Source organism: Budorcas taxicolor, chromosome 15, assembly GCF_023091745.1.
Source record: "Budorcas taxicolor isolate Tak-1 chromosome 15, Takin1.1, whole genome shotgun sequence".
NCBI lineage: Eukaryota > Metazoa > Chordata > Mammalia > Artiodactyla > Bovidae > Budorcas > Budorcas taxicolor.
Window position 1 is genome coordinate 20,123,725 of NC_068924.1, and position 26,706 is coordinate 20,150,430.

The 26,706-nt window shown below is 39.1% G+C and overlaps 1 protein-coding gene across 1 annotated transcript in view; it reads right to left on the reverse strand.

Moving 5' to 3' along the window:
* The window catches only part of ARHGAP20 (Rho GTPase activating protein 20), a 200,811-nt gene that overhangs the window by 60,347 nt on the left and 113,758 nt on the right, over nucleotides 1-26,706 (reverse strand). The window contains exon 3 of the mRNA XM_052653158.1: nucleotides 22,221-22,385. Coding sequence (XP_052509118.1) covers nucleotides 22,221-22,385 — 165 coding nt within the window. The remainder of the gene's footprint in view (nucleotides 1-22,220; nucleotides 22,386-26,706) is intronic.

Genomic DNA, 26,706 nt, shown 5'->3' on the forward strand with positions numbered 1-26,706 from the left:
GGAACTTGTATATCTATTCATCTGGAAAAAAGTCATTCCAATAATGCCTTCCCTAGATCAATAAACTGTCAAGACTGTCTACTTCCTTATATTAATACAAAAAAACAAGGAGCTATCTAAAAGTGTAAACAACACTTTCATTCTAATGGTCAATACTTATTGAGAACTTATCATTTACCAGTAATTGTTAACACGTTACATGTATTAGTTTAATCCTCAAACAGTTTTATAGACAAGAAAATGTTGTCACAGGGAGACTAAGTAATTTGCTAAAAGTCCAACAGATTAACTAGCAGAGCTAGAATCTGAACCTGAGCAGGGTTGACTCTTGAGCTTTCTTATGCTTATAACCATTATGTATCTATAAAAAGTCCTGCGGACATGGCCATTCTTAAAAAGCACCTGGAGGGGACTGTGTCTCCATGAAGTTTTCTTCAGCTTTATTATCTTAAACCTTCAGTTCAGTTTAGTTGCTCAGTCCTGTTTAACTCTGCAACCCCATGGACTGCAGCAAGCCAGGCTTCTCTGTCTATCACCAACTACCAGAGCTTACTCAAACTCATGCTCATCAAGTCGGTGATGCCACCCAACCATTTCATCCTCTATCATCCCCTTCTCCTCCCACCTTCAATCCTTCCCAGCATCAGGGTCTTTTCCATTGAGTCAGTTCTTTGCATGAGGGGGCCAAAGTATTGGGGTTTCAGCTTCAGCATCAGTCCTTCCAATGAATATTCAGGACTGGTTTCCTTTAGGTTAGACTGGTTGCATCTCCTTGCTGTCCAAGGGACTCTCAAGACTCTTCTTCAACACCACAGTTCAAAAGCATCAATTCTTTTGCGCTCAGCTTTCTTCAGAGTCCAATTCTCACATCCATACATGACTACTAGAAAATCCATAGCTTTGACTAGATGGACTTTTGTTGGCAAAGTAATGTCTCTGATTTATAACAGGCTGTCTAGGTTGGTCATAGCTTTTCTTCCAAAGAGCAAACGTCTTTTAATTTCATGGCTATAGTCACCATCTGTAGTGATTTTGGAGCCCCCCAAAATAAAGTCTCTCACTGTTTCCACTGTTTCCCCATCTATTTGCCATGAAGTGACTGAACCAGTTGCCATGATCTTAGTTTTCTGAATGTTGAGCTTTACGCCAACTTTTTCACTCTCCTCTTTAACTTTCATCAAGAGGCTCTTTAGTTCTTCACTTTCTGCCATAAGGGTGGTATCATCTGCATATCTGAGGTTATTGATATTTCTCCTGGCAATTTTGATTCCAGTTTGTGATTCATCCAGCCCAGCATTTCGTATGATGTACGCTGCATATACGTTAAATAAGCACAGAGACAACATGCAGCCTTGATGTACTCCTTTCCCAATTTTGAACCAGTGTTTTGTTCCATGTCCAGTTCTAACTGTTGCTTCTTGACCTGCATACAGATTTCTCAGGCGGCAGGTAAGGTGGTATGGCATTCCCATGACTTTAAGAATTTTCCACAGTTTGTTGTGATCCACACAGTCAAAGGCTTTGACATAGTCAATAAAGCAGAAGTAGATGTAGATGTTTTTCTGAAACTCTCTTGCTTTTTCAATGATCCAATTGATGTTGACAATTTGATCTCTGATTCCCTTGCCTTTTCTAAATCCAGCTTGAACATTTGGAAGTTCATGGTTCACATACTGTTGAAGCCTGGCTTGGAGAATTTTGAGCATTACTTTGTTAGTATGCGAGATTAGTGCAATTGTGTGGTACTTTGAACATTCTTTGGTATTGCCTTTCTTTGGGATTGGAATGAAGATTGACTTTTTTCCAATCCTGTGGCCACTGCTGAGTTTTCCAAATTTGCTGGCATGTTGAGTGCAGCACTTTCACAGCATCATCTCTTAGGATTTGAAATAGCTCAACCAGAATTCCATCACCTCCACTAACTTTGTTCATAGTGATGCTTCCTAAGGCCCACTTGACTTCTCATTCCAGGATGTCTGGCTCTAGATGCATGATCACACCATCATGGTTATCTGGGTCATGAAGATCTTTTTTGTATAGTTCTTCTGTATATTCTTGTCACTCTTCTTAATATCTTCTGCTTCTGTTAGGTCCATACAATTTCTGTCCTTTGTTGTTCCCATCTTTACATGAAATGTTCCCTTGGTATCTCTAATTTTCTTGAAGATATCTCTAGTCTTTCCCATTCTATTGTTTTCCTCTATTTCTTTGCACTGATTACTGAGGAAGGCTTTCTTATCTCTCCTTGCTATTCTTTGGAACTCTGCATTCAAATGGGTATATCTTTCCTTTTCTCCTTTGCCTTTAGTTTCTCTTCTTTTCTCAGTTATTTATAAGGCCTCCTCAGACAACCGTTTTGTCTTTCGCATTTCTTTTTCTTGGGGATGGTCTTGATCATTGCCTCCTGTACAATGCCATGAACCTTTGTCCATAGTTCTTCAGGCAGTCTATCACATCTAATCCCTTGATTCTATTTGTCACTTACACTGTATAATCGTAAGGAATTGGATTTAGGTCAAATCCCTTAGAAGAAATGGAGTAGCCACATAGTCAACAAGAGAGTCCAAAATGCAGTATTTGGATGCAATCTCCAATATGACAGAATGATCTCAGTTCGTCTCCATGGCAAACCATTCAGTATCACAGTAATCCAAGTCTATGTCTCGACCAGTAATGCTGAAGAAGCTGAAGTTGAATGTTTTTATGAAGATCTACAAGAACTTCTAGAACTAACACCCCAAAACGATGTCCTTTTTATTAGGACTGGAATGCAAAGGTAGGAAGTCAAGAGATACCTGGAGTAACAGGCAAATTTGGTTTTGGAGTACAAAATGAAGCAGGGCAGAGGTTAAGAGAATTTTGCCAAGAGAACACACTGGTCATAGCAAACAATTTCTTCCAACAACACAAGAGACAACTCTACACATGGACATAACCAGATGGTTAATACCTGTATCAGATTGACTATAGTCTTTGCAGCCAAAGATGGAGAAGCTCTATACAGTTAGCAAAAACAAGACTGGGAGCTGACTGTGGCTCAGATCATGAACTACTTATTGCCAAATTCAGACTTAAATTGAAGAAAGTAGGGAAAACCACTAGACCATAAAGGTATGACCTAAATCTTAAACCTTACTCTTCTAAATCTCCTTACCTACAAGGCTTTCTGATGGGACTCATTTTTTTTATGGACTTGGGGGACAAATCTCATGAACATTTATGTCCATGAAGCTAGAAGTACTAGTTTAAAAATATTTAAAACTAGCATTTCAATTTATATTAAGATGGAGAGCCTTAGGGTCACAGTGTGTTTCTTCAGATTTTTCACTTTAATTTTTAATAGTATTAGATTATTCCAATAGAAATTTAGAAGTATGAATTCTAGATTTCACTCCATTCCAAGATGGAGATGTTCTATTAAATACATTTTGGGGTAGAGAACATGTTATATTCCATGAGTGTCTGATGGTAATCCTTTTAGTAATGAATTAATAATTGGAACTTTTTTTCTCTGCATCTTTTTGACCTACATAGAATTCATCATTACTTCGATATTTCTTTCGGGAAATAGAATATGAGAATAGTTATGGTTTAAGAGAGTATGAACTAACTATCTCCATTTCCTTGTGTATGCTCAGTCGTGCCTGACTTATTGTGACCCCATGGACTGTAACCCACCAGGCTTCTCTGTCCATGGACTTCCTGAGGCAAGAATACTGGAGTGAGTTGCCATTTTCTTCTGCAGGGGATCTTCCCAATTCAGGGATCAAACACGTGTCTTTTGTGTCTCCTGCATTGGAAGGTGGATTCTTTATCATTGTGCCACCTGAGAAGCCCTTTTATTTCCTTTTTTGTATATCCAAATAGGTGCTCTAAGGCTATTAACACAGGGGATATATCAGCTTCTTTCTAAATACAGTGATGCTCAAACATTGTTTTAAAAAATGTAAAGACACAATTCTATAGGAAAATAAATTTTAATTTACCTTTCTAATGAATATCAAAAGTGGTCCTTAAGGTCACATCTAGCTTTAATATTAATACTTGTTTAATTCAATATGGAAAAGAATGACAATAAACTCAAAAACAATTTTAGGCAAACACTGTCAACATTCTACATGAAATGGAGTAAATAAAATACCTTAGCCAAAGAAAGACTTTTAAAACATTCTGTATTATTGTACTCACTAAAATCCACTTATTTTGACTAAATAAATATGTGGCAGTTGGCCAACTATTTATCCCCCCTGAGTTTATTTCTATAGTATCAACTTAAGGACTGAAAGCAGTTTCCAAATGGAGCCTGAAGATGAGCTGAGGCAATATTGAACATAAGGTAGTTAGTCTAGTCACTAAGTATATTAAGTACTAAATAACTCAGTTATTTACAACTGAGTAATAAAAGTGATAGGGAGGACATAGGTTTAGTGTATCAGGGGACTATTTCTTGGTCGCTATTTCAGAAAGAATAAATTATCTCTTATTAAGAAGGATCTGTCAATATATTAAAATGTTTGATACACATATATATATATGTATATATCAGCAATTTCCTGAATAACTGTGGTAAAAGTTTTGCAAGATGGCAGATTTTATTTGTTGTTTAATCGCTGAGTCAAGTCCACTTCTTTGCAACCCCATGGAATGCAGCACACCACGGTTCTTTATCCTCCTCTGTCTCCTGGAGTTTGCTTAAATTTATGCCCATTGAGTCAGTGATCCTATACTGATGTCAGTACTCAACAGTAATGATTATCTCCTCAAATATACGTTTTCTCTATGTCAAGAAGAAAGAGTTCATGCCCTCACAAAATTAATTTAGACCACTCATACTCTTTAATATCCCCAACAACTACAGATAGTTATCTCCTCAAATACACGTTTTTTCTATGTCAAGGAGAGAGTTCATGCCCTCACAAATTAATTTAGACTACTCATACTCTTTAATATCCCCAACTATAGACAGTACTTAAAAATTCAACAATTCCACTTCTGTATATTTATCAAAGAACTGAAATCAGGATCTAGAAGAGATACTAGCACTTTCACGTTCAATTAAGCACTATTTACAATAGGCAAGATGTGGAATAGTATTGTGTAAATGTGTAAATGGCTATGGTTTTTCCAGTGGTCATGTATGGATGTGAGAGTTGGACTATGAAGAAAGCTGAGCACTGAAGAATTGATGCTTTTGAACTGTGGTGTTGGAGAAGACTCTTGAGAGTCCTTGGACTGCAAGAGATCCAACCAGTCCATTCTGAAGGAGATCAGCCCCGGGATTTCTTTGGAAGGAATGATGCTAAAGCTGAAACTCCAGTACTTTGCCCACCTCATGAGAAGAGATGACTCATTGGAAAAGACTCTGATGCTGGGAGGGATTGGGGGCAGGAGGAGAAGGGGATGACCAAGGATGAGATGGCTGGATGGCATCACTGACTCGATGGACGTGAGTTTGAGTGAACTCTGGGAGTTGGTGATGGACAGGGAGGTCTGGCGTGCTGCAATTCATGGGCTCGTAAGGAGTCGGACACGACTGAGCGACTGAACTGAACTGAACTGAACTGCATCCCTGGAATAAATCCCACTTGATCACAATGTAAGATCTTTTCTTTGTACTGTTTAATTCAGTTTCCTAATATTTTGTTAAGGATTTTTGCATGTATATTCATCAAGGATATTGGCCTGTAATTTTCTTTTCTCTTTTTTAGTGTCTCAGTGTAGTTTAGTATCAAGGTAATGGTGGCCTTGGAGAATGAGTTTGGGAGACTGAGGAAGAAAGGAATTAGCTCTTATTTATATGTTTGGTGGAATTTCCCTGTGAAGTCATCTGGTCCTGGACTGTTGTTTGCTAGCAGATTTTTTAAAATTACAAATCCAATTTCAGTACTAGTAATCAATCTGTTCAAACTGTCTGTTTTCTCTTGATACAGTGTTAGCAGGTTGTATGTTTTTCAACATTTGCATATTTTTTCTATGTTGTCTAATTTGTTGGCATACAACTATTCACAGAATTCTTTTTTTTTTTTGGTCATCTCTGTGGTATTGATTGTTATTTCTCCTCTTTCATTTCTTTTTTGTGTCCTGTCCCTTTTCTTCTTGATGAGTCTAGCTAACAGTTTATCAATTTTATCTTTTCAAAAAATTAGCTATTTCACTGGTCTCTTTGCGACCCCATGAACTGCAGCATGCCAGGCCTCCCTGTCCATCACCAACTCCCGGAGTTCACTCAGACTCACATCCATCGAGTCGGTGATGCCATCCAGCCATCTCATCCTCTGTTGTTCCACTCTCCTCCTGCCTCCAATCCCTCCCAGCATCAGAGTCTTTCCCAATGAGTCAACTCTTCGCATGAGGTGGCCAAAGTATTGGAGTTTCAGCTTTGGCGTCATTCATTTCAAAGAACACCCAGGACTGATCTTGAGAATGGACTGGTTGGATCTCCTTGCAGTCCAAGGGACTCTCAAGAGTCTTCTCCAACACCACAGTTCAAAAGCATCAATTCTTCGGTGCTCAGCTTTCTTCACAGTCCAACTCTCACATCTATACATGACTACTGGAAAAACCATAGCCTTGACTAGATGGACCTTTGTTGGCAAAGTAATGTCTCTGCTTTTCAATATGCTATCTAGGTTGGTCATAACTCGTTCCAAGGAGTAAGCGTCTTTTAATTTCATGGCTGCAATCACCATCTGCAGTGATTTTGGAGCGCAAAACAGGTTAGGTTGTTTATTTGAGATTTTACTTGTTTCCTGAGGAAGGCCTGTATTGATGTTAGCTCCCCATAGAACTCTGTGTGTTAGTCACTCAGTCATGTCCAACTCTTTGCAACCCCACGGACTGTGGCCCGCCAGGCTTCTCTGTCCATGGGATTCTCCAAGCAAGAATACTGGAGTGGATTGCTATTCCTTTCTCCGGAGGAACTTCCCAAACCAGGGATCAAATCCTGGACTCCTGCATTGCAGGCAGGTTCTTTACCATCTGAGCTACAGGGAAGTTACATACAACTGCTCTGCTGCATATCATAAATTCAGAAGCATTGTTTCCATTTTTATTTGTCTCAGGATACTTCCTGATTTCTTCATCAGCCCATTGGTTTTCTGTAGCACATTGTTTACTCTCCATGTATCTGTGATTTTCCCATTTTTCTTTTTGTAATTGATTTCAAGTTTCATATAGTTGTGATTGGAAGATAGTTGATATAACTTCTCTCCTGTTAAAATCTGTTGACACTTGTATTTTGGCCTAGAATGTGAACTATCCTGGAGAAGGTTTTACGTGTACATCAAAAGAATGTGTATTTTGCTGGTGTTCTGATTGGAGTGTGCTATTGTTCAGTCGCTCAGTCCTGACTCTTTGCAACCTCACGGACTGCAGCACGCCAGGCCTCCCTGTTCATCACCATCTCCTGGAACTTGCTCAAACTCATGTCCATTGAGTTGGTGATGCCATCCAACCATCTCATCCTCTGTTGTTCCCTTCTCCTTCTGCCTTCAATCTTTCTCAGCATCAGGGTCTTTTCTAATGAGTTGGCTTTTTGCATTAAGTGGCCAAAGTATTGGCACTTCAGCTTTAGCATCAGTCCTTCCAATGGTTTGATCTCCTCACAGTCCAAGGGACTCTCAAGAGCCTTCTCCAACACCACAGTTCAAAAGCATCAATTCTTTGGCGCTCAGCCTTCATGGTCCAACTCTCACATCCACACATGACTGCTGGAAAAACCATGGCTTTGACTGTATGGACCTTTGTTGGCAAAGGAATGTCTCAATTTTTAATATGCTATCTAGGTTTGTCATAGCTTTTCTTCCAAGGAGTAAGCATCTTTTAATTTCATGGCTGCAGTCACCATCTGCAGGGATTTTTGAGTGTGCTATAGCTATCTATTAAGCCCACCTGGTATATTATACCATTTAAGACCACTGTTGCCTTAATAATTTTGTCTGAATGATCTATCCTTTGAGGTAAGGGGCGTGTTAATATCTCCGACTATTACTGTAGTATTGTCAGTTTCTCCCTTATGTCTTTTAATAGTTGCCTGATATATTTAGGTGCTCCTGTATTGGGTCCATGTATGTCAATCAGTATAATATCTTCTTGTATTGATCCCTTTATTATAAAATAATGCCTGTCTTTGTCTTTTGTTAAATAGCTTTGTTTTAAAGTTTAGTTTATCTATATGAGTACTGCTATTCCAGCTTTCTTTTTTTTCCCATTTGCATGAAATATCTCTTTCTATCCCCTCACTTTCAGGCTATTTGTGTCATTAGCTCTGAAGTGAGTCTCATGTAGGTTCATATAGATGGATCTTGGATTTTTAATCCCATCAGTCAGTCTACTTTTCTGATGTATTTTTTCCAATCACATTTAACGTCATTATTGATAGGCAGGTACTCTTACTGTCTTTTTGTTACTTGTTTTCTGGTTGTTTTGTAGTTTGCTATTCCTTTTTTTCTTCTGTTTGCTATTTTTCCTGTGGTGTGATGACTTTCTTCAGTGGAATGTTTGTATTACTTTTTTTGTTTTTAGTGTTTATTTATCTATTGTAGGTGTTTGGTTTGTGATTACCATGGGGCTCATATACTGCCTTGTACCTACTTATTTTATATTTTTAAATTTATTTTAATTGGAGGCTAATTACTTTACAATATTGTATTGGTTTTGCCGTATTTTGACAGGAATCTGCCATGGGTGTGCACGTGTTCCCCATCCTCAACCCCCCTCCCACCTCCCTCCCTATACCATCCCTCTGGGTTATTGCAGTGCACCAGCCCTGAGTATCCTGTATCATGCATGAAACCTGGACTGGCAATTCATTTCACCTATGATATTATACATGTTTCAATGCCATTCTCCCAAATCATCCCACCCTTGCCCTCTCCCACAGAGTCCAAAAGACTGTTCTATACATCTGTGTCTCTTTTGCTGTCTTGCATACAGGGTTATCATTACCATCTTTCTAAATTCCATATATATGCATTAGTATACTGTATTGGTGTTTTTCTTTCTGGCTTACTTCACTCTGTATAATCGGCTCCAGTTTCATCCACCTCATTAGAACGGATTCAGATGTATTCTTTTTAATGGCTAACACTCCATTGTCTATATGTACCACAGCTTTCTTATCCATTCACCTGCTGATGGACATCTAGGTTGCTTCCATGTGCTGGCTATTATAAACAGTGTTGCGATGAACACTGGGTTACACGTGTTTCTTTCAGTTCTGGTTTCCTCAGTGTATATGCCCAGCAGTGGGATTGCTGCGATGTATGGCAGTTCTATTTCCAGTTTTTTAAGGAATCTCCACACTGTTCTCCATAGTGGCTGTACTAGTTTGCATTCCCACCAACAGTGTAAGAGGGTTCCCTTTTCTCCACACCCTCTCCAGCATTTATTGCTTGTGGACTTTTGGATAGCAGCCATTCTGACTGGTGTGAAATGGTACCTCACTGTGGCTTCGATTTGCATTTCTCTGATAATGAGTGATGTTGAGCATCTTTTCATGTGTGTGTTAGCCATCTGTATGTTTTCTTTGGAGAAATGTCTGTTTACTTCTTTGGCCCATTTTTTGATTGGGTTGTTTATCTTTCTGGAATTGAGGTGCAGGAGTTGCTTGTATATTTTTGAGATTAATTCATTGTCAGTTGCTTCATTTGCTATTATTTTCTCCCATTCTGAAGGCTGTCTTTTCACCTTGCTTATAGTTTCCTTTGTTGTGCAAAAGGTTTTAATTTTAATTAGGTCCCATTTGTTTATTTTTGCTTTTATTTCCAGTATTCTGGCAGGTGGGTCTTAGAGGATCCTGCTGTGATGTATGTCAGAGAATGTTTTGCCTATGTTCTTCTCTAGGAGTTTTATAGTTTCTGGTCTTACATTTAGATCTTTAATCCATTTTGAGTTTATTTTTGTGTATCATGTTAGAAAGTGTTCTAGTTTCATTCTTTTACAAGTGGTTGACCAGTTTTCCCAGCACCACTTGTTAAAGAGATTGTTTTTTCTCCATTGTATATTCTTGCCTCCTTTGTCAAAGATAAGGTGTCCATAGATGTGTGGATTTATCTCTGGGCTTTTTATTTTGTTCCACTGATCTGTATTTCTGTCTTTGTGCCGGTACCATACTGTCTTGATGACTGTGGCTTTGTAGTAGAGCCTGAAGTCAGGCAGGTTGATTCCTCCAGTTCCATTCTTCTTTCTCAAGATTGGTTTGGCTATTCAAGGTTTTTTGTATTTCCATACAACTTGTGAAATTATTTGTTCTAGTTCTCCAAAAACTACCGTTGGTAGCTTCATAGGGATTACACTGAATCTATAGACTGCTTTGGGTAGTATACTCATGTTCACTACATTGATTCTTCTGAACCATGAACACAGTATATTTCTCCATCTATTAGTGTCCTCTTTGATTTCTTTCACCAGTGTTTTATAGTTTTGTATATATAGGTCTTTTGTTTCTTTAGGTGATATATTCCTAAGTATTTTATTATTTTTGTTGCAATGTTTCCTTAATTTCTTTCTATTTTCTCACTATTAGTGTATAGGAATGCAAGGGATTTCTGTGTGTTGATTTTATATCCTGCAACTTACTATATTCATTGATTAGCTCTAGTAATTTTCTGATGGAGTCTTTAGGGTTTTCCATGTGGAGAATCATGTCATCTGCAAACAGTGAGAGTTTTACTTCTTCTTTTCCAATTTGGATTCCTTTTATTTCTTTTTCTGCTCTGATTGCTGTGGCCAAAACTTCCAAAACTATGTTGAATAGTTGTGGTGAGTGGCCACCCTTGTATTGTTCCTGACTTTAGGGGAAATGCTTTCAATTTTTTACCACTGAGGATAATGTTTGCTGTGGGTTTGTCATATATAGGTTTTATTATGTTGAGGTATGTTCCTTCTATTCCTGCTTTCTGGAGAGTTTTTATCTTAAATGGATGTTGAATTTTGTCAAAGGCTTTCTCTGCATCTATTGAGATAATCATATGGCTTTCATTTTTCAATTTGTTAATGTAGTATATTACATTTGATTGATTTGCGGATATTGAAGAATCCTTGCATCCCTGGGATAAAGCCCATTTAGTCACGATGCATGATCTTTTTAATGTGCCATTGGATTCTGATTGCTAGAATTTTGTTAAGTATTTTTCCATCTATGTTCATCAGTGATATTGGCTTGTAGTTTTCTTTTTTTTGTGGCATCTTTGTCAGGTTTTGGTATTAAGGTGATGGTAGCCTCATAGAATGAGTTTGGAAGTTTACCTTCCTCTGCAATTTTCTGGAAGAGTTTGAGTAGGATAGGTGTTAGCTCTTCTCTAAATTTTTGGTAGAATTCAGCTGTGAAGCCGTCTGGACCTGGGCTTTTGTTTGCTGGAAGATTTCTGATTACAGTTTCAATGTCCGTGCTTGTGATGGGTCTGTTAAAATTTTCTATTTCTTCCTGGCTCAGTTTTGGAAAGTTGTACTTTTCTAAGAATTTGTCCATTTCTTCCAAGTTGTCCATTTTATTGGCATATAATTGCTGATAGTAGTCTCTTATGATCCTTTGTATTTGTGTTGTCTGTTGTGATCTCTCCATTTTCATTTCTAATTTTATTAATTTGATTTTCTCCCTTTGTTTCTTGATGAGTCTGGCTAATGGTTTGTCCATTTTATTTATCCTCTCAAAGAACCAGCTTTTGGCTTTGTTGATTTTTGCTATGGTCTCTTTTGTTTCTTTGCATTTATTTCTGCCCTAATTTTTAAGATTTCTTTCCTTCTGCTAACCCTGGGGTTCTTCATTTCTTTCTTTTCTAATTGCTTTAGGTGTACAGTTAGGTTATTTATTTGATTTTTTTCTTGTTTCTTGAGGTATGCCTGTATTGCTATGAACCTTCCCCTTAGCACTGCTTTTACAGTGTCCCACAGGTTTTGGGTTGTTGTGTTTTCATGTTTATTCATTTCTGTGCATGTTTTGGTTTCTTTTTTGATTTCTTCTGTGATTTGTTGGTTATTCAGCAGTGTGTTGTTCATCCTCCATATGTTGGAATTTTTAATAGTTTTTCTCCTGTAATTGAGATCTAATCTTACTGCATTGTGGTCTGAAAAGATGCTTGGAATGATTTCAATTTTTTTGAATTTACCAAGGCTAGCTTTATGGCCCAGGATGTGATCTATCCTGGAGAAGGTTCCGTGTGTGCTTGAGGAAAAAGTGAAATTCATTGTTTTGGGGTGAAATGTCCTATAGATATCAATTAGGTCTAACTGGTCTATTGTATCATTTAAAGTTTGTGTTTCCTTGTTAATTTTCTGATTAGTTGATCTATCCACTGTGTTATTGTTAACTTCCCCCTTCATACTTGTTAGCATTTGTCTTACATATTGCGGTGCTCCTATGTTGGGTGCATATATATTTATAATTATTATATCTTCTTCTTGTATTGATCCTTTGATCATTATGTAGTGTCCTTCTTTGTCTCTTTTCACAGCCTTTGTTTTAAAGTCTATTTTATCAGATATGAATATTTCTTTTTTTTTTAATTATATTTTTACTTTATTTTACTTTACAATACTGTATTGGTTTTGCCATACATTGACATGAATCTGCCATGGGTGTATATGAGCTCCCTATTCCTGCTTTTTTTGATCGCTATTTGTGTGGAATATCTTTTTCCAGCCCTTCACTTTAAGTCTGTACGTGTCCCTTGTTTTGAGGTGGGTCTCTTGTAGACAACATATATAGGGGCTTGTTTTTGTACCCATGCAGCCAGTATTTGTCTTTTGGTTGGGGCATTCAACCCATTTACGTTTAAGGTAATTATTGATAAGCATGATCCCGTTGCCATTTACTTTATTGTTTTTGGTTCGCGTTTATACACCCTTTTTGTGTTTCCTGTCTAGAGAAGATCCTTCAGCATTTGTTGGAGAGCTGGTTTGGTGGTGCTGAATTCTCTCAGCTTTTGCTTGTTGGTAAAGCTTTTGATTTCTCCTTCGTATTTGAATGAGATCTTTGCTGGGTACAATAATCTGGGCTGTAGGTTATTTTCTTTTATCACTCTAAGTATGTCCTGTCATTCCCTCCTGGCCAGAAGAGTTCCTATTGAAAGATCAGCTGTTATCCTTATGGGAATCCCCTTGTATGTTATTTGTTATTTTTCCCTTGCTGCTTTTAATATTTGTTCTTTCTGTTTGATGTTTGTTAAGTTGATTAATATATGTCTTGGGGTGTTTTGCCTTGGGTTTATCCTGTTTGGGACTCTCTGGGTTTCTTGGACTTGGGTGATTATTTCCTTCGCCATTTTAGGGAAGTTCTCAACTATTATCTCAAGTATTTTCTCATGGTCTTTTTGTCTTCTTCTTCTGGGACTCCTATGATTCGAATGTTGGGGCATTTAACATTGTCCCAGAGGTCTCTGAGACTGTCCTCATTTCTTTTAATTCGTTTTTCTTTTTTCCTCTCTGATTCATTTATTTCTACCATTCTATATTCTACCTCACTAATCTTATCTTCTGCCTCTGTTATTCTACTGTTGGTTCCCTCCAGAGTGGTTTTGATCTCATTTATTGCATTATTCATTATACATTGACTTTTTTATTTATTCTAGGTCCTTGTTAAACCTTTCTTGCATCTTCTCAATCCTTGTCTCCAGGCTATTTATCTGTGATTCCATTTTGATTTCAAGACTTTGGATCATTTTCACTATCATTATTTGGAATTCTTTATCAGGTAGATTCCCTATCTCTTCCTCTTGTTTGGTTTTGTGGGCATTTATCCTGTTCCTTTACCTGCTGGGTAGTCCTCTGTCTCTTCATCTTGTTTATATTGCTGCGTTTGGGGTGGTCTTTCTGTATTCTGGCAGTTTGTGGAGTTCTCTTTATTGTGGAGTTTCCTCACTGTGGGTGGGGTTGTACAGGTGGCTTGTCAAGGTTTCCTGGTTAGGGAAGCTTGTGTCGGTGTTCTGGTGGGTGGAGCTGGATTTCTTCTCTCTGGAGTGCAATGAAGTGTCCAGTAATGGGTTATGAGATGACAGTGAGTTTGGAGTGACTTTGGGCAGCCTGTATATTGAAGCTCAGGGCTATGTTCCTGTGCTGCTGGAGAATTTGCATGGTATGTCTTACTCTGGAACTTGCTGGCCCTTGGGTGGTGCTTGGTTTCAGTGTAGGCATGGAGGCGTCTGATGAGCTCCTGTCGATTAATGTTTCCTGGAGTCAGGAGTTCTCTGGTGTTCTCAGGATTTGGACTTAAGCCTTCTGCTTCTGTTTTTCAGTCTTATTTTTACAGTAGCCTCAAGACTTCTCCATCTATACAGCATCGTTGATAAAACATCTCCTTTTGAAGACAATGGGCTGCTTTTCTGGGTGCCTGATGTCCTCTGCTGGCATTCAGAAGTTGTTTTGTGGAATTTACTCAGCGTTCAAATGTTCTTTTGATGAATTTGTGGGGGAGAAAGTGATCTCCCTGTCCTATTCCTCTGCCATCTTAGGACCGACCCCTGTACCTACTTATTTTAATCTATAGTCATTTAAGTGTAAACACACTCTAAAAAAAATCTATATTTTTCTTCTTTCCCCACACTTTGTTTTTTGATGTCATCTTTTAGAAGCTCACATTTATCTTTTAATTGTTTATTTTAAAAAATTAATTTATTTTAATTTGAGGCTAATTATTTTATAATATTGTGGGTTTTGCCATATATCGACACGAACCAGCCACGGATACACGTGTTCCCCCCCATCCTGATCCCCCCTCTCACCTCCTCCCCATCCCATCCCTCTGGGTTGTCCTAGAGCACCAGCTTTGAGTGCCCTGTTTCATGCATTGAACTTGCACTGGTCCTCTATTTTACATGTGGTAATATACATGTTTCAATGCTATTCTCTCAAATCATCCCACCCTCGCCTTCTCCCACATAGCCCAAAATCTGTTCTTTACATCTGTGTCTCTTTTGCTGCCTTGCATATAGGGTTGTCGTTACCATCTTTCTAAATTCCATATATATGTGTCAATATACTGCGTTGGTGTTTCTCTTTCTGACTTCACGCTGTATAATAAGCTCCAATTTTATTCCTTTCATTTGAACTGACTCAAATGTGTTTTTTAAAATAGCTGAGTAATATTCCATTGTGTATATGCACCACAGCTTCTTTACCCATTCATTGGTCGATGGACATCTAGGTTGCTTCCATGTCCTAGCTATTGTAAACTGTGCTGCAATGAACATTGGGATACATGTATTTTTTTCAATTCCAGTTTCCTCAGTGTGTATGCCTAGCAGTGGGATTGCTGGGTCGTATGGCAGTTCTATTTCCAGTTTTTTCACCTTAACTGTTTATTTCAGTTATACTTGACTTTTATAATTTTTGCCCTTTAGACTTAGTACGAAGTAACTGATCCACAGGCTTTACTATATATTTTCCTTCACTAGTTGTATATTTCCTTTTCCATAATCTGTTACATCTTACTATGGAACTTTCTTTTCTACTAAGAGAGGACTCTTTAACATGTTTCAGAGTCAAGTTAGTATTGGTGAACTCTTAGTTTTTGCTTGCCTGAGTTCTTTGTCTTTTCTTCAATTCTGAATGACCATCTTGAGTATTCTAGGTTGGAGGTTTTTCCCTCTGAGCACTTTAACTATATCATGCCACTCTGTTCTGGCCTGTAAAATTTCTGTAGAAAAAAATCAGGTGATAGCCTTATGGGGTCCCCTTGTATGTGACACTTTGTTTTTCTCTTGATGCCTTATTTTTGCCATTTTAATGTAACATGTCTTAGTGTGAGTCTCTTTGGTTTCATCTTATTTGGGACTCTGCTTCTTGCACCTGGTAATCTGTTTCCTTCTCCAGGTTTGGGAAGTTTTCAGCCATAATTTCCACAAATACATTTTTGGCCCCTTTCTGTCTTTTCCTTGGAACCACCATAATGCAAATGTTATTATGCTTGCTGTTTTCCCACAGTTTCTTGTAAATGTCATTATTTTCTAATTTTTTTTCTTTTTGATTGATGATTTTCATTATTCTATTTTCGAGATCACTAATGCCTTCTTTTGTATCATAGTCTGCTGTTAATTCCTTATGGTCTGTTTTTCATTTCAGTTATTGTATTCTTAAACTCTGACCAGTACTGTTTACATTTCCCGCTTCCTTGTCAAAATTCTCACTGTGTTCATCTATCCTCTAGTTGTTTTTTAAAAGTTTTTTCTTGTTCTTTTGTTTGAAACAAATTCTTATTTCTTTTCATTTTGGTTAACTTTCTGTCTCTATGAAATGTGGTGAATAATTACCTATCCCAGTCTTGAAGATGTGTCCTTGTGTGGGAGAATCACTGTTCAAGCCTATTCAAGTCCGTGTATCCCCAGTGGCTTTGGTGGGAGAGCTGGATCTCAACCGAGCATGGGTCGTATCATCCTCCTGGGTGTGTTGGCATCTATCACCTTGGAAAAAGGTAGGGCTGGAAATGGAGGGGCTAAAGCCAGAGCCAAGTGTGACCTGGGGATTTTACTATGATCAGTGGCCATCACCATCCTACTGGTGGCAGGGTCAGGTCCAAAGTGTTGGGGCAGAAACCCTGAAGGTCAGATATAAGCTTGTTCTGTTCCCTCTAATTATGTATTCTCCCCTCTCCTAGCCATGGTACCTTCACTGCAGAGGGGAGTAGGAATGCAGAAAGAGAGGTTTAGAGCAGGCAACTGGTGCAACTAGGGCAAGCACCAGGATGGCTCCAGCATGCCAGTGAGATCTGCAGATAGCTCCTGATCCATTGCCTTCCATGAGTGCCAGCAATAAACGTCCCTGCCACATTTAACTGCAGTGCTGAGTCTGAGTTGCTCTGTCCCTCACAGGTGCACACTTGCTTTGGCAATATTAGCCTATATCATAGTTGGTATTTGCACAGGAGCTGGAGGCAATGCTGAGGTATCCATTACTGTCAGAGCCCTCAGTTCAGTTCAGTCGATCAGTTGTGTCTGACTCTTTGCGACCCCATGAATCGCAGCACGCCAGGCCTCCCTGTCCATCACCATCTCCTGGAGTTCACTCAGACTAATGTCTATCGAGTCCGTGATGCCATCCAGACATCTCATCCTCGGTCGTCCCCTTCTCCTCCTGCCCCCAATCCCTCCCAGCATCAGAGTCTTTTCCAATGAGTCAACTCTTCGCGTGAGGTGGCCAAAGTACTGGAGCTTTAGCTTTAGCAGACCCAGGTAGTTTTAATCTGCTTCCTCTGCCTTGTTCTGAGAGTAATCAAGAGCGTGTCCATGTTCTTCACAGACGGGAGTCTCAGTCTCTTACACTCTACTGTCAGTCAGTGGTTGTCAAACCAGCTGAGGGGATTTATCTTCCCGGTGCTGGCTGGTGTTCCCAGTATGTGGTTCAAACTCCTTAATCCCCAGGAAGGATATGCAAGCCCATGATTTACCTCTCCTCTTCTCTGTACATTCCTAGGGATGTGTGTCCTGACCTCATGGCTCTCCTTCCCTTCCTTTATGACTCTTGTGGATCTTTCTTCACAGCCTTGGTTGCCAAAGGGTCTTTCTGCTGGTCTCCAGGTACTTTCAGCGAGAACTCCTTCACATTAAGATGTACTTTTCATGTGTTGATGGAGGTAGGTGAGCTCAGCATCTTTCTAACCCACAATCTTGATTACCTCCCCATTCACATCTTATTTATGACATAGCATAACTTAAATGTGAGGGTACAGATAGTAGAAAAAAGCCAACTCTTCTCCAGTTGATGAGATACTGGATTTGATAAACTACCATTTTATGATATTTCATAAACAATGAGAAAGGGATTAGAGCAAGGTATAGCTTTCATGTTCTAGGTTGAATGTTAATTGCACTGGCATTTAGTATTGAGTAAACATGAATTCTTTTGGGTACCTCTAAACAGACTGGTTCCAAATAGGAAATGGAGTACATCAAGGCTGTATATTGTCACCCTGCTTATTTAACTTCTATGCAGAGTACATCATGAGAAATGCTGGACTGGAAGAAACACAAGCTGGAATCAAGATTGCCAGGAGAAATATCAATAACCTCAGATATGCAGATGACACCATCCTTATGGCAGAAAGTGAAGAGGAGCTAAAAAGCTTCTTGATGAAAGTGAAAGAGAAGAGTGAAAAAGTTGGCTTAAAGCTCAACATTCAGAAAACGAAGATCATGGCATCTGGTCCCATCACTTCATGGGAAATAGATGGGGAAACAGTGTCAGACTTTATTTTTTGGGGCTCCAAAATCACTGCAGATGGTGACTGCAGCCATGAAATTAAAAGACGCTTACTCCTTGGAAGAAAAGTTATGACCAATCTAGATAGCATATTCAAAAGCAGAGACATTGCTTTGCCAACTAAGGTCCAGTCAAGGCTATGATTTTTCCAGTAGTCATGTATGGATGTGAGAGTGGGACTATGAAGGAGGCTGAGTGCCGAAGAATTGATGCTTTTGAACTGTGGTGTTGGAGAAGACTCTTGAGAGTCCCTTGGTCTGCAAGGAGATCCAACCAGTCCATTCTGAAGGAGATCAGCTCTGGGATTTCTTTGGAAGGAATGATGCTAAAGCTGAAACTCCAGTACTTTGGCCACCTCATGCGAAGAGCTGACTCATTGGAAAAGACTTTGATGCTGGGAGGGATTGGGGGCAGGAAGAGAAGAGGATGACAGAGGATGAGATGGCTGGATGGCATCACTGACTCGATGGACGTGAGTCTGAGTGAACTCCGGGAGTTGGTGATGGACAGGGAGGCCTGGCATGTTGTGATTCATGGGGTCGCAAAGAGTCGGACACGATTGAGTGACTGAACTGAACTGAACTGAACTGAAAGTATATGAGAAGAGAAGCAAAAGGCAAGGGAGAAAAGGAAAGATATATCCCTCTGGATGCAGAGTTCCAAACAATAGCAAGGAGAGATAAGAAAGCCTTCTTAAATGATCAATGCAAAGAAATACAGGAAAACAACAGAATCGGAAAGACTAGAGATATCTTCAAAAAAATTAGAGACACTAAGGGAACATTTCATGCAAAGATGGGCAGAATAAAGGACAGAGATGATATGGACCTAACAGAGGAGGCAGATATTAAGAAGAGGTGGCAAGAATACATGGAAGAACTATACAAAAAGATCTTCATGACCCAGATAATCATGATGGTGTGATCACTCATCTAGAGCCAGACATCCTGGATGTGAAGTAAAGTGGGCCTTAGGAAGCATCATTACAAACAAAGCTACTGGAGGTGATGGAATTCTAGTTGAACTAATTCAAATCCTAAAAGATGATGCTGTGAAAGTGTAGCGCTCAATATGCCAGAAAATTTAGAAAACTCAGCAGTGGCCACAGGACTGGAAAAGGTCAGTTTTCACTCCAATCCCAAAAAAGGAAATGCCAAAGAATTCTCAAACTAGCACACAATTGCACTCATCTTACATGCTAGCAAACTAATGCTGAAAATTCTCTAAGCTAGGCTTCAACAGTACGTGAACTGAGAACTTTCAGATGTTCAAGCTGGCTTTAGAAAAGGCAGAGGAACCAGAGATCAAATTGCCAACATCTGCTAGATCATCGAAAAACAGAGTTCCAAAAAACCATCTATTTCTGCTTTATTGACTGTGCCAGAGCCTTTGACTGTGTGGATCACAACAAACTGTGGAAAATTCTTCAAGAGATGGGAATCCCAGACCACCTTGCCTGCCTCCTGAGAAATCTGTATGCAGGTCAAGAAGCAAGTTAGAACTGGACATGGAACAATAGACTGGTTCCAAATTTGGAAAAGAGTACGCCAAGGCTATAAATTGTCACCCTGCTTATTTAACTTATATGCAGAGTACATCATGAGAAATGCCAGGATGGATGAAGCACAAGCTGGAATCAAGATTGCTGGGAGAAATATCAATAACCTCAGACACGCAGATGACACTACCCTTATAGCAGAAAGTGAAGAGGAACTAAAGAGCCTCTTGATCAAAGTGAAAGGGGAGAGTGAAAAAGTTGACTTAAAACTCAACATTCAAAAAATGAAGATCATGGCATCTGGTCCCATCAATCCCTTCATGGAAAACAGATGGGGAAACAATGGAAACAGTACAGACTTTATTTTTGGGGCTCCAAAATCACTGCAGATAGTGAAGGCAGCCATGAAATTAAAAGACGCTTGCTCCTTGGAAGAAAAGCTGCAACAAATCTAGACAGCGTATTAGAAAGCAGAGATATTACTTTGCCAACAAAGGTCTGTCTAGTCAAGGATATAGTTTTTCCAGTAGTCATGTATGGATGTGAGAGTTGGACTAAAAAGAAAGCTGAGTGCCAAAGAACTGATGCTTTTGAACTGTGATGTTGGAAAAGACTCTTGGAGAGTCCCTTAGACTGCAAGGAGATCCAACCAGTCCATCCTAAAGGAAATCAGTCCTGAGTATTCATTGGAAGGACTGATGTTGACTCTGAAGCTCCAATACTTTGGCCACCTGATGCAAAAAACTGACTCATTAGAAAAGACCCTGATGCTGTGAAAGGTTGACAGCAGGAGGCGAAGGGGACAACAGAGGATGAGATGGTTGGATGGATTCACCGACTAAATGGACATGAATTTGAGCAAGATCTGGGAGTTGGTGAAGGATGGGAAGCCTGGCATGCTGCAGTCCATGGGGTCATAAAGAGTTGGACACAAGTGAGTAACTGAACTGAACCGAAAGTATATTCAAATATGTCTGCATCCCTTTTTTAACTGCCATTTCTCTAGATAAAGCCTCCATTATCTCTCATTATGACTACTACAATAACCTCCAGTCTAGTCTCCTTGCTTCTACTCCTGTCTACCCTCTAATCCATTATCTACTATAGCCAGAAGAGTATTTAAAAAGTATTAAAAAAATATATACCCCTTTATGCTACTTCCCTAATTAAAACCATTGGAATAAAATGTAAACTTCTACCATGGCCTACCAAGATAGCCCCCAAAGATCCTGGCTTCCCAATATTCTGTGTGCCCAATAGCCTACATTAGAAATGATGGTATACTACTTATAAAATTAGGTTATAAAGGACTGCAGCTTCTATTTTAAGTGTTCTCTCCCTTCAACAGGGTTTTCTCAATGGCTCAGAATGTAAAAAATCCACCTGCAATGCAGGAGATGTAGGAGATGTGGGTTCAGTCTTAGGGTTGGGAAGATCCCCTGGAGGAGGGCATAGCAACCCACTTCAATATTCTTGCTGGGAAAATCCAATGGACAGAAGTGCCTGGTGGGCTATGGTCCTTGGGGTCGCAAAGGACCAAAGGACCCTGAAGCAACTGAACACACACACTCCCTTCAACACTCTCTTCCTCACTCCCTTGGACCTTTCACTTTAAAGGAAACAATTCCATGTTAAGAGCAGCTCTGTGGAGAGACCTCCATGGAAAAGAACTATAGCCTCTGGCCAGGAGCCACTGTGGAACTGAGGATGGCCAGAATCCACATGAGTGATCTGGGAGGTTTGAAGACTCTTCCTTCAAGCTCTGAGATGACAATAAACCTGGTCAACAGCTCTACTGTAACCTCATTAGGGCCCTTGAGCTAAACGATTCCCAGATTCTTGACTCAGAGAAAATGTGTAAGACGTTTGTAGTCATAAACTGTTACTTTTTGGGGTAATTTGTTATATGGCAATAGATCATACATGCAGCCAACAAAGGTCCTGATAACCTGATCTTTGTCTGTTTCTCCAATATCAATTTATATTACTCTCTTCCTGCTTCTTATGCTCCAGTGACATAGGCCTTCTTTCAACTCCAAAGGGCCAAACTTTCTCCACCTGCTTTGTACCTGCTATTAGTTCTACTTAGAATACCCACCCTCCTAATATCTGAATGGCTAGTCATTTTTATTTCTTCATTGATTTTATTCTTCCTACCTAACATATATCCCATATTTTACTTCACCCTATTTTCTTCATGGCACTAAGCACAATTTGTAATCCCCCCATCCACATTATAAATAAAAGCATCAGGAAAGCAGCGACCATATCCATCACCTTCTTCACTGTATCCCCTATATTTATTCAGAGCATAGCACAGAGCGGGACTTAAATGAACACTCGTTAGATGAGTAAATAATTGAAACATTTTTTTAAAAACAAAACAAAACAAACAAAAAAGTCACTTCAGACATTAGTTATGGTAATAGAGGCCACTTATTCTTAATAGTGATATTGAAAAGAAAGGTTATCTTTGTTAGTGGAAATGCAATTTTATAATGATAAACCAGGAGAGAGTGTCCAGTATACTTACTTGATTTTGGCTACAACAAACAGATCATTGAAAAGGAAAAGATGCCGCTCCTGCCTCTGCAGGCCTCTCTTGAGTTCTACACGGCCATCAATAAGCAGAGTCCTATCGGAGCACATAAATGATGACAGAAATGCACATGTGTCCAGGCTAGCAGAAGGACTTTCTCTGTAAAAGAGCAAACACCACATATCTTCAGTCAAATGATCAAACATAGGGTTGTTTCTACAGAAATTATATTTTAATATTGGTCAAGAAATACAAAGCTCTCTCTCTCTCTATTTTTTAATGCAATGGCATAGTTTCCAAACAGGTCCCTTTTCATAGTAATGAAAACTTACATATACTCTTTTGTGTAAGATATTTTTTTTTTACTCAGGACTTCTCGTTATGTTTAGTCTATCTCGACCTGGTAGGCCTCAATATCTCATTATAAACTTTTTTTAAGCAAAAAGCAAAGAATTTTATAATAAACATATACATATCCCAATCTATATTCTACTATTAAAATTTTACTATACTTGCTTTATCAGACACCTATCCAACTATCTATTAACCCATTCTATTTTTGGTGTTTCAGTACAAAGTGATACAGCAGTATATTTCACTCTGAGTATTTTAGCATGCATATCATATACAATGAAATGCACAATTCTTAGGTATACATTTTCTGAGTTTTTACAAATGTATTCACTTGTGTGATTTAAACCCTTATCAAGATGTAGAACATTATCATCACTCCAAAAAAAAATCCTCTTATTCCTTTTCAGGTGTTATATTATTAGATAAAGATGGCTTCTATGTGTTAGCCTGAGTTGTTTATTTCTTCATTGCAGGCTGAGATCCATTAGCTCCAACGTCAGCTGGAACTAAATGATGTATAAATTAACATTTTTATACACTCAATTATTTTTTAAAAAATGACCCAAAACAAGCAGACTATTAATGATTTATAGCTTGCCTGCTTTGTATACTTCACAAAACAACACTGAACATCTGCTAGCCATGGATAAGATAGAAGTTGGGATTTTAAGATCCGAAGTCACTACTATCTCTGCTCCAGACTCCTCACTGTGCTACGAAGCAACATTCTTAGTCAGGTAACCTCCAGAGATTTTCACTGCCTTCTCTTTTGGCATACGCCTATAGCTAGTTTCATGCTGTGAGGACTTTTCTTACGCAAACCTGTCCAATGATAATAGCTTTTTCATTCATCAATCCCCAGATCCCTCAAACTCCTTACAACAGTTAATCCTTACTCCATCAGTCCTAAGGCAACCATTATTATTATTCCCCACCCCCCCCGGAATTTTGCCTATTCTAAATGGCACCCCACTCCAGTACTCTTGCCTGGAAAATCCCATGCATGGAGGAGCCTGGTAGGCTGCAGTCCATGGGGTCGCTAAGAGTCAGACAGGACTGAGTGACTTCACTTTCACTTTACACTTCCATGCATTGAGTTCAGTTCAGTTCAGTCGCTAGTCATGTCCGACTCTTTGCGACCCCATGAATCGCAGCATGCCAGGCCTCCCTGCTCATCACCATCTCCCGAAGTTCACTCAGACTCATGTCCATCGAGTCCATGATGCCATCCAGCCATCTCATCCTCGGTTGTCGCCTTCTTCTCCTGCCCCCAATCCCTCCCAGCATCAAAGTCTTTTCCAATGAGTCAACTCTTCGCATGAGGTGGCCAAAGTACTGGAATTTCAGCTTTAGCATCATTCTTCCAAGAAATCCCAGGGTTGATCTCCTTCAGAATGGACTGGTTGGATCTCCTTGTAGTCCAAGGGACCCTCAAGAGTCTTCTCCAACACCACAGTTCAAAAGCATCAATTCTTCGGCACTCAGCCTTCTTCACAGTCCAACTTTCACATTCATACGTGACCATAGGAAAAACCATAGCCTTGACTAGACGGACCTTAGTTGGCAAAGTAATGTCTCTGCTTTTCAATATGCTATCTAGGTTGATCATAACTTTTCTTCCAAGGAGTAAGTGTCTTTTAATTTCATGGCTGCAGTCACCATCTGCAGTGATTTTGGAGCCCCCAAAAATAAAGTCTGACACTGTTTCCACTGTTTCCCCATCTATTTCCCATGAAGTGATGGGACCGGATGCCATGATCTTCGTTTTCTGAATGTTGAGCTTTAAGCCAACTTTTTCACTCTCCTCTTTCACTTTCATCAAGAGGCTTTTTAGCTCCTCTTCACTTTCTGCCATAAGTGTGGTGTCATCTACATATCTGAGGTTACTGATATTTGTCCCGGCAATCTTGATTCCAGCTTGTGTTTCTTCCAGTCCAGCATTTCTCATGATGTACTCTGCATAGAAGTTAAATAAGCAGGGTGACAATATACAGTCTTGACACTACTCCTTTTCCTGTTTGGAACCAGTCTGTTGTTCCATGTCCAGTTCTAACTGTTGCTTCCTGACCTACATACAGATTTCTCAAGAGGCAGGTCAGGTGGTCTGGTATTCCCATCTCTTTCAGAATTTTCCAGAGTTTATTGTGATCCACACAGTCAAAGGCTTTGGCATAGTCAATAAAGCAGAAATAGATGGTTTTCTGGAACTCTCTTGCTTTTTTGATGATCTGTCGGATGTTGGCAATTTGATCTCTGGTTCCTCTGCCTTTTCTAAAGCCAGCTTGAACATCAGGGAGTTCACGGTTCACGTATTGCTGAAGCCTGGCTTGGAGAATTTTGAGCATTACTTTACTAGCATGTGAGATGAGTGCAATTGTGCGGCAGTTTGAGCATTCTTTGGCATTGCCTTTCTTTGGGATTGGAATGAAAACTGACCTTTTCCAGTCCTGTGGCCACTGCTGAGTTTTCCAAATTTGCTGCAATATTGAGTGCAGCACTTTCACAGCATCATCTTTCAGGATTTGAAATAGCTCCACTGGAATGCCATCACCTCCACTAGCTTTGTTCGTAGTGATGCTTTCTAAGGCCCACTTGACTTCACATTCCAAGATGTCTGGCTCGAGATTAGTGATCACATCATCATGGTTATCTGGGTCGTGAAGATCTTTTTTGTATGGTTCTTCCGTGTATTCTTGCCACCTCTTCTTAATATCTTCTGCTTCTGTTAGGTCCAGGCCATTTCTGTCCTTTATCGAGCCCATCTTTGCATGAAATGGTCCCTTGATATCTCTAATTTTCTTAAAGAGATCTCTAGTCTTTCCCATTCTGTTGTTTTCCTCTATTTCTTTGCGTTGATCGCTGAAGAAGGCTTTCTTATCTCTTCTTGCTATTCTCTGGAACTCTGCATTCAGATGCTTATATCTTTCCTTTTCTCCTTTGTTTTTCACCTCTTCTTTTCACAGCTATTTGTAAGGCCTCCCCAGACAGCCATTTTGCTTTTTTGCATTTCTTTTCCCGGGGGATGGTCTTGATCCCTGTCTCCTGTACAATGTCATGAACCTCATTCCATAGTTCATCAAGCACTCTATCTATCAGATCTAGGCCCTTAAATCTATTTCTCACTTCCACTGGAGAAGGAAATGGCAACCCACTCCAGTGTTTTTGCCTGGAGAATCCCAGGGATGGGGGAGCTTGGTGGGCTGCCCTCTATGGGGTGGCACAGAGTCGGACACGACTGAAGCGACTTAGCAGCAGCAGCAGCAGCATTTCATATTAATGGAAACTTATATATACTCTTTTGTGTAAGATATTTTTTTACTCAGTATTTTTTGTTACATTTATTAGCAATTCATTCCTTTATATTGATGAATAGTATTCCACTGTATAAATATATGTTTGCTTATTTATTCTCCTATCGATGGATAGCTGGGCTCTTTTCAGTTTTTAGCTATTATGAATAAAACTTCTATTAAACTTCTACTAGTCTTTTTTTTATAACCCATATTTAAATTTTTCTTGGATAAAGAGCTCACAGTGGAATTGTTGGGTCACTATTTTTAGGGGGGGAAAAACCCCCGAAACTACCAGTAAGTTTTCCAAAATGGTTGCATTAATTTATATTTTCAACAATATTCCAGGATAATTCCAGTTACTTCACAACCACGTCAACATTTGTAAACGTTCCATATTTTGGCCATTCTAGTGGATATATAGCATATCACATTAAAATTTTAATTTGCACTCCTGAAGACTAATAATTTTGAATACTCATGTTCTTACTGGTTATTTACATATATTAATTTGTGAATTGCTCCATATCGTATTTATTTATTATTGAGAATCAGGAATTTTTCATATCTCCTGGATCTATCTCCTGGATCTATCTCCTGGATATACATATAAATATATGTGTATATATATATATATATATAGACACATACATACACACACGCATATATGCATATATAAATATATATCTTTTGTCACATTTTGCAAGTGTTTTCTTCTAGTCTGTGATTTGCCTGTATATATATATTTTTTTAATTTATTGGAGTATAGTTGATTTACAATGTTGTGCTAATTTCAGATGTATAGCAAAAAGAATCAGTTATACATATACATATAT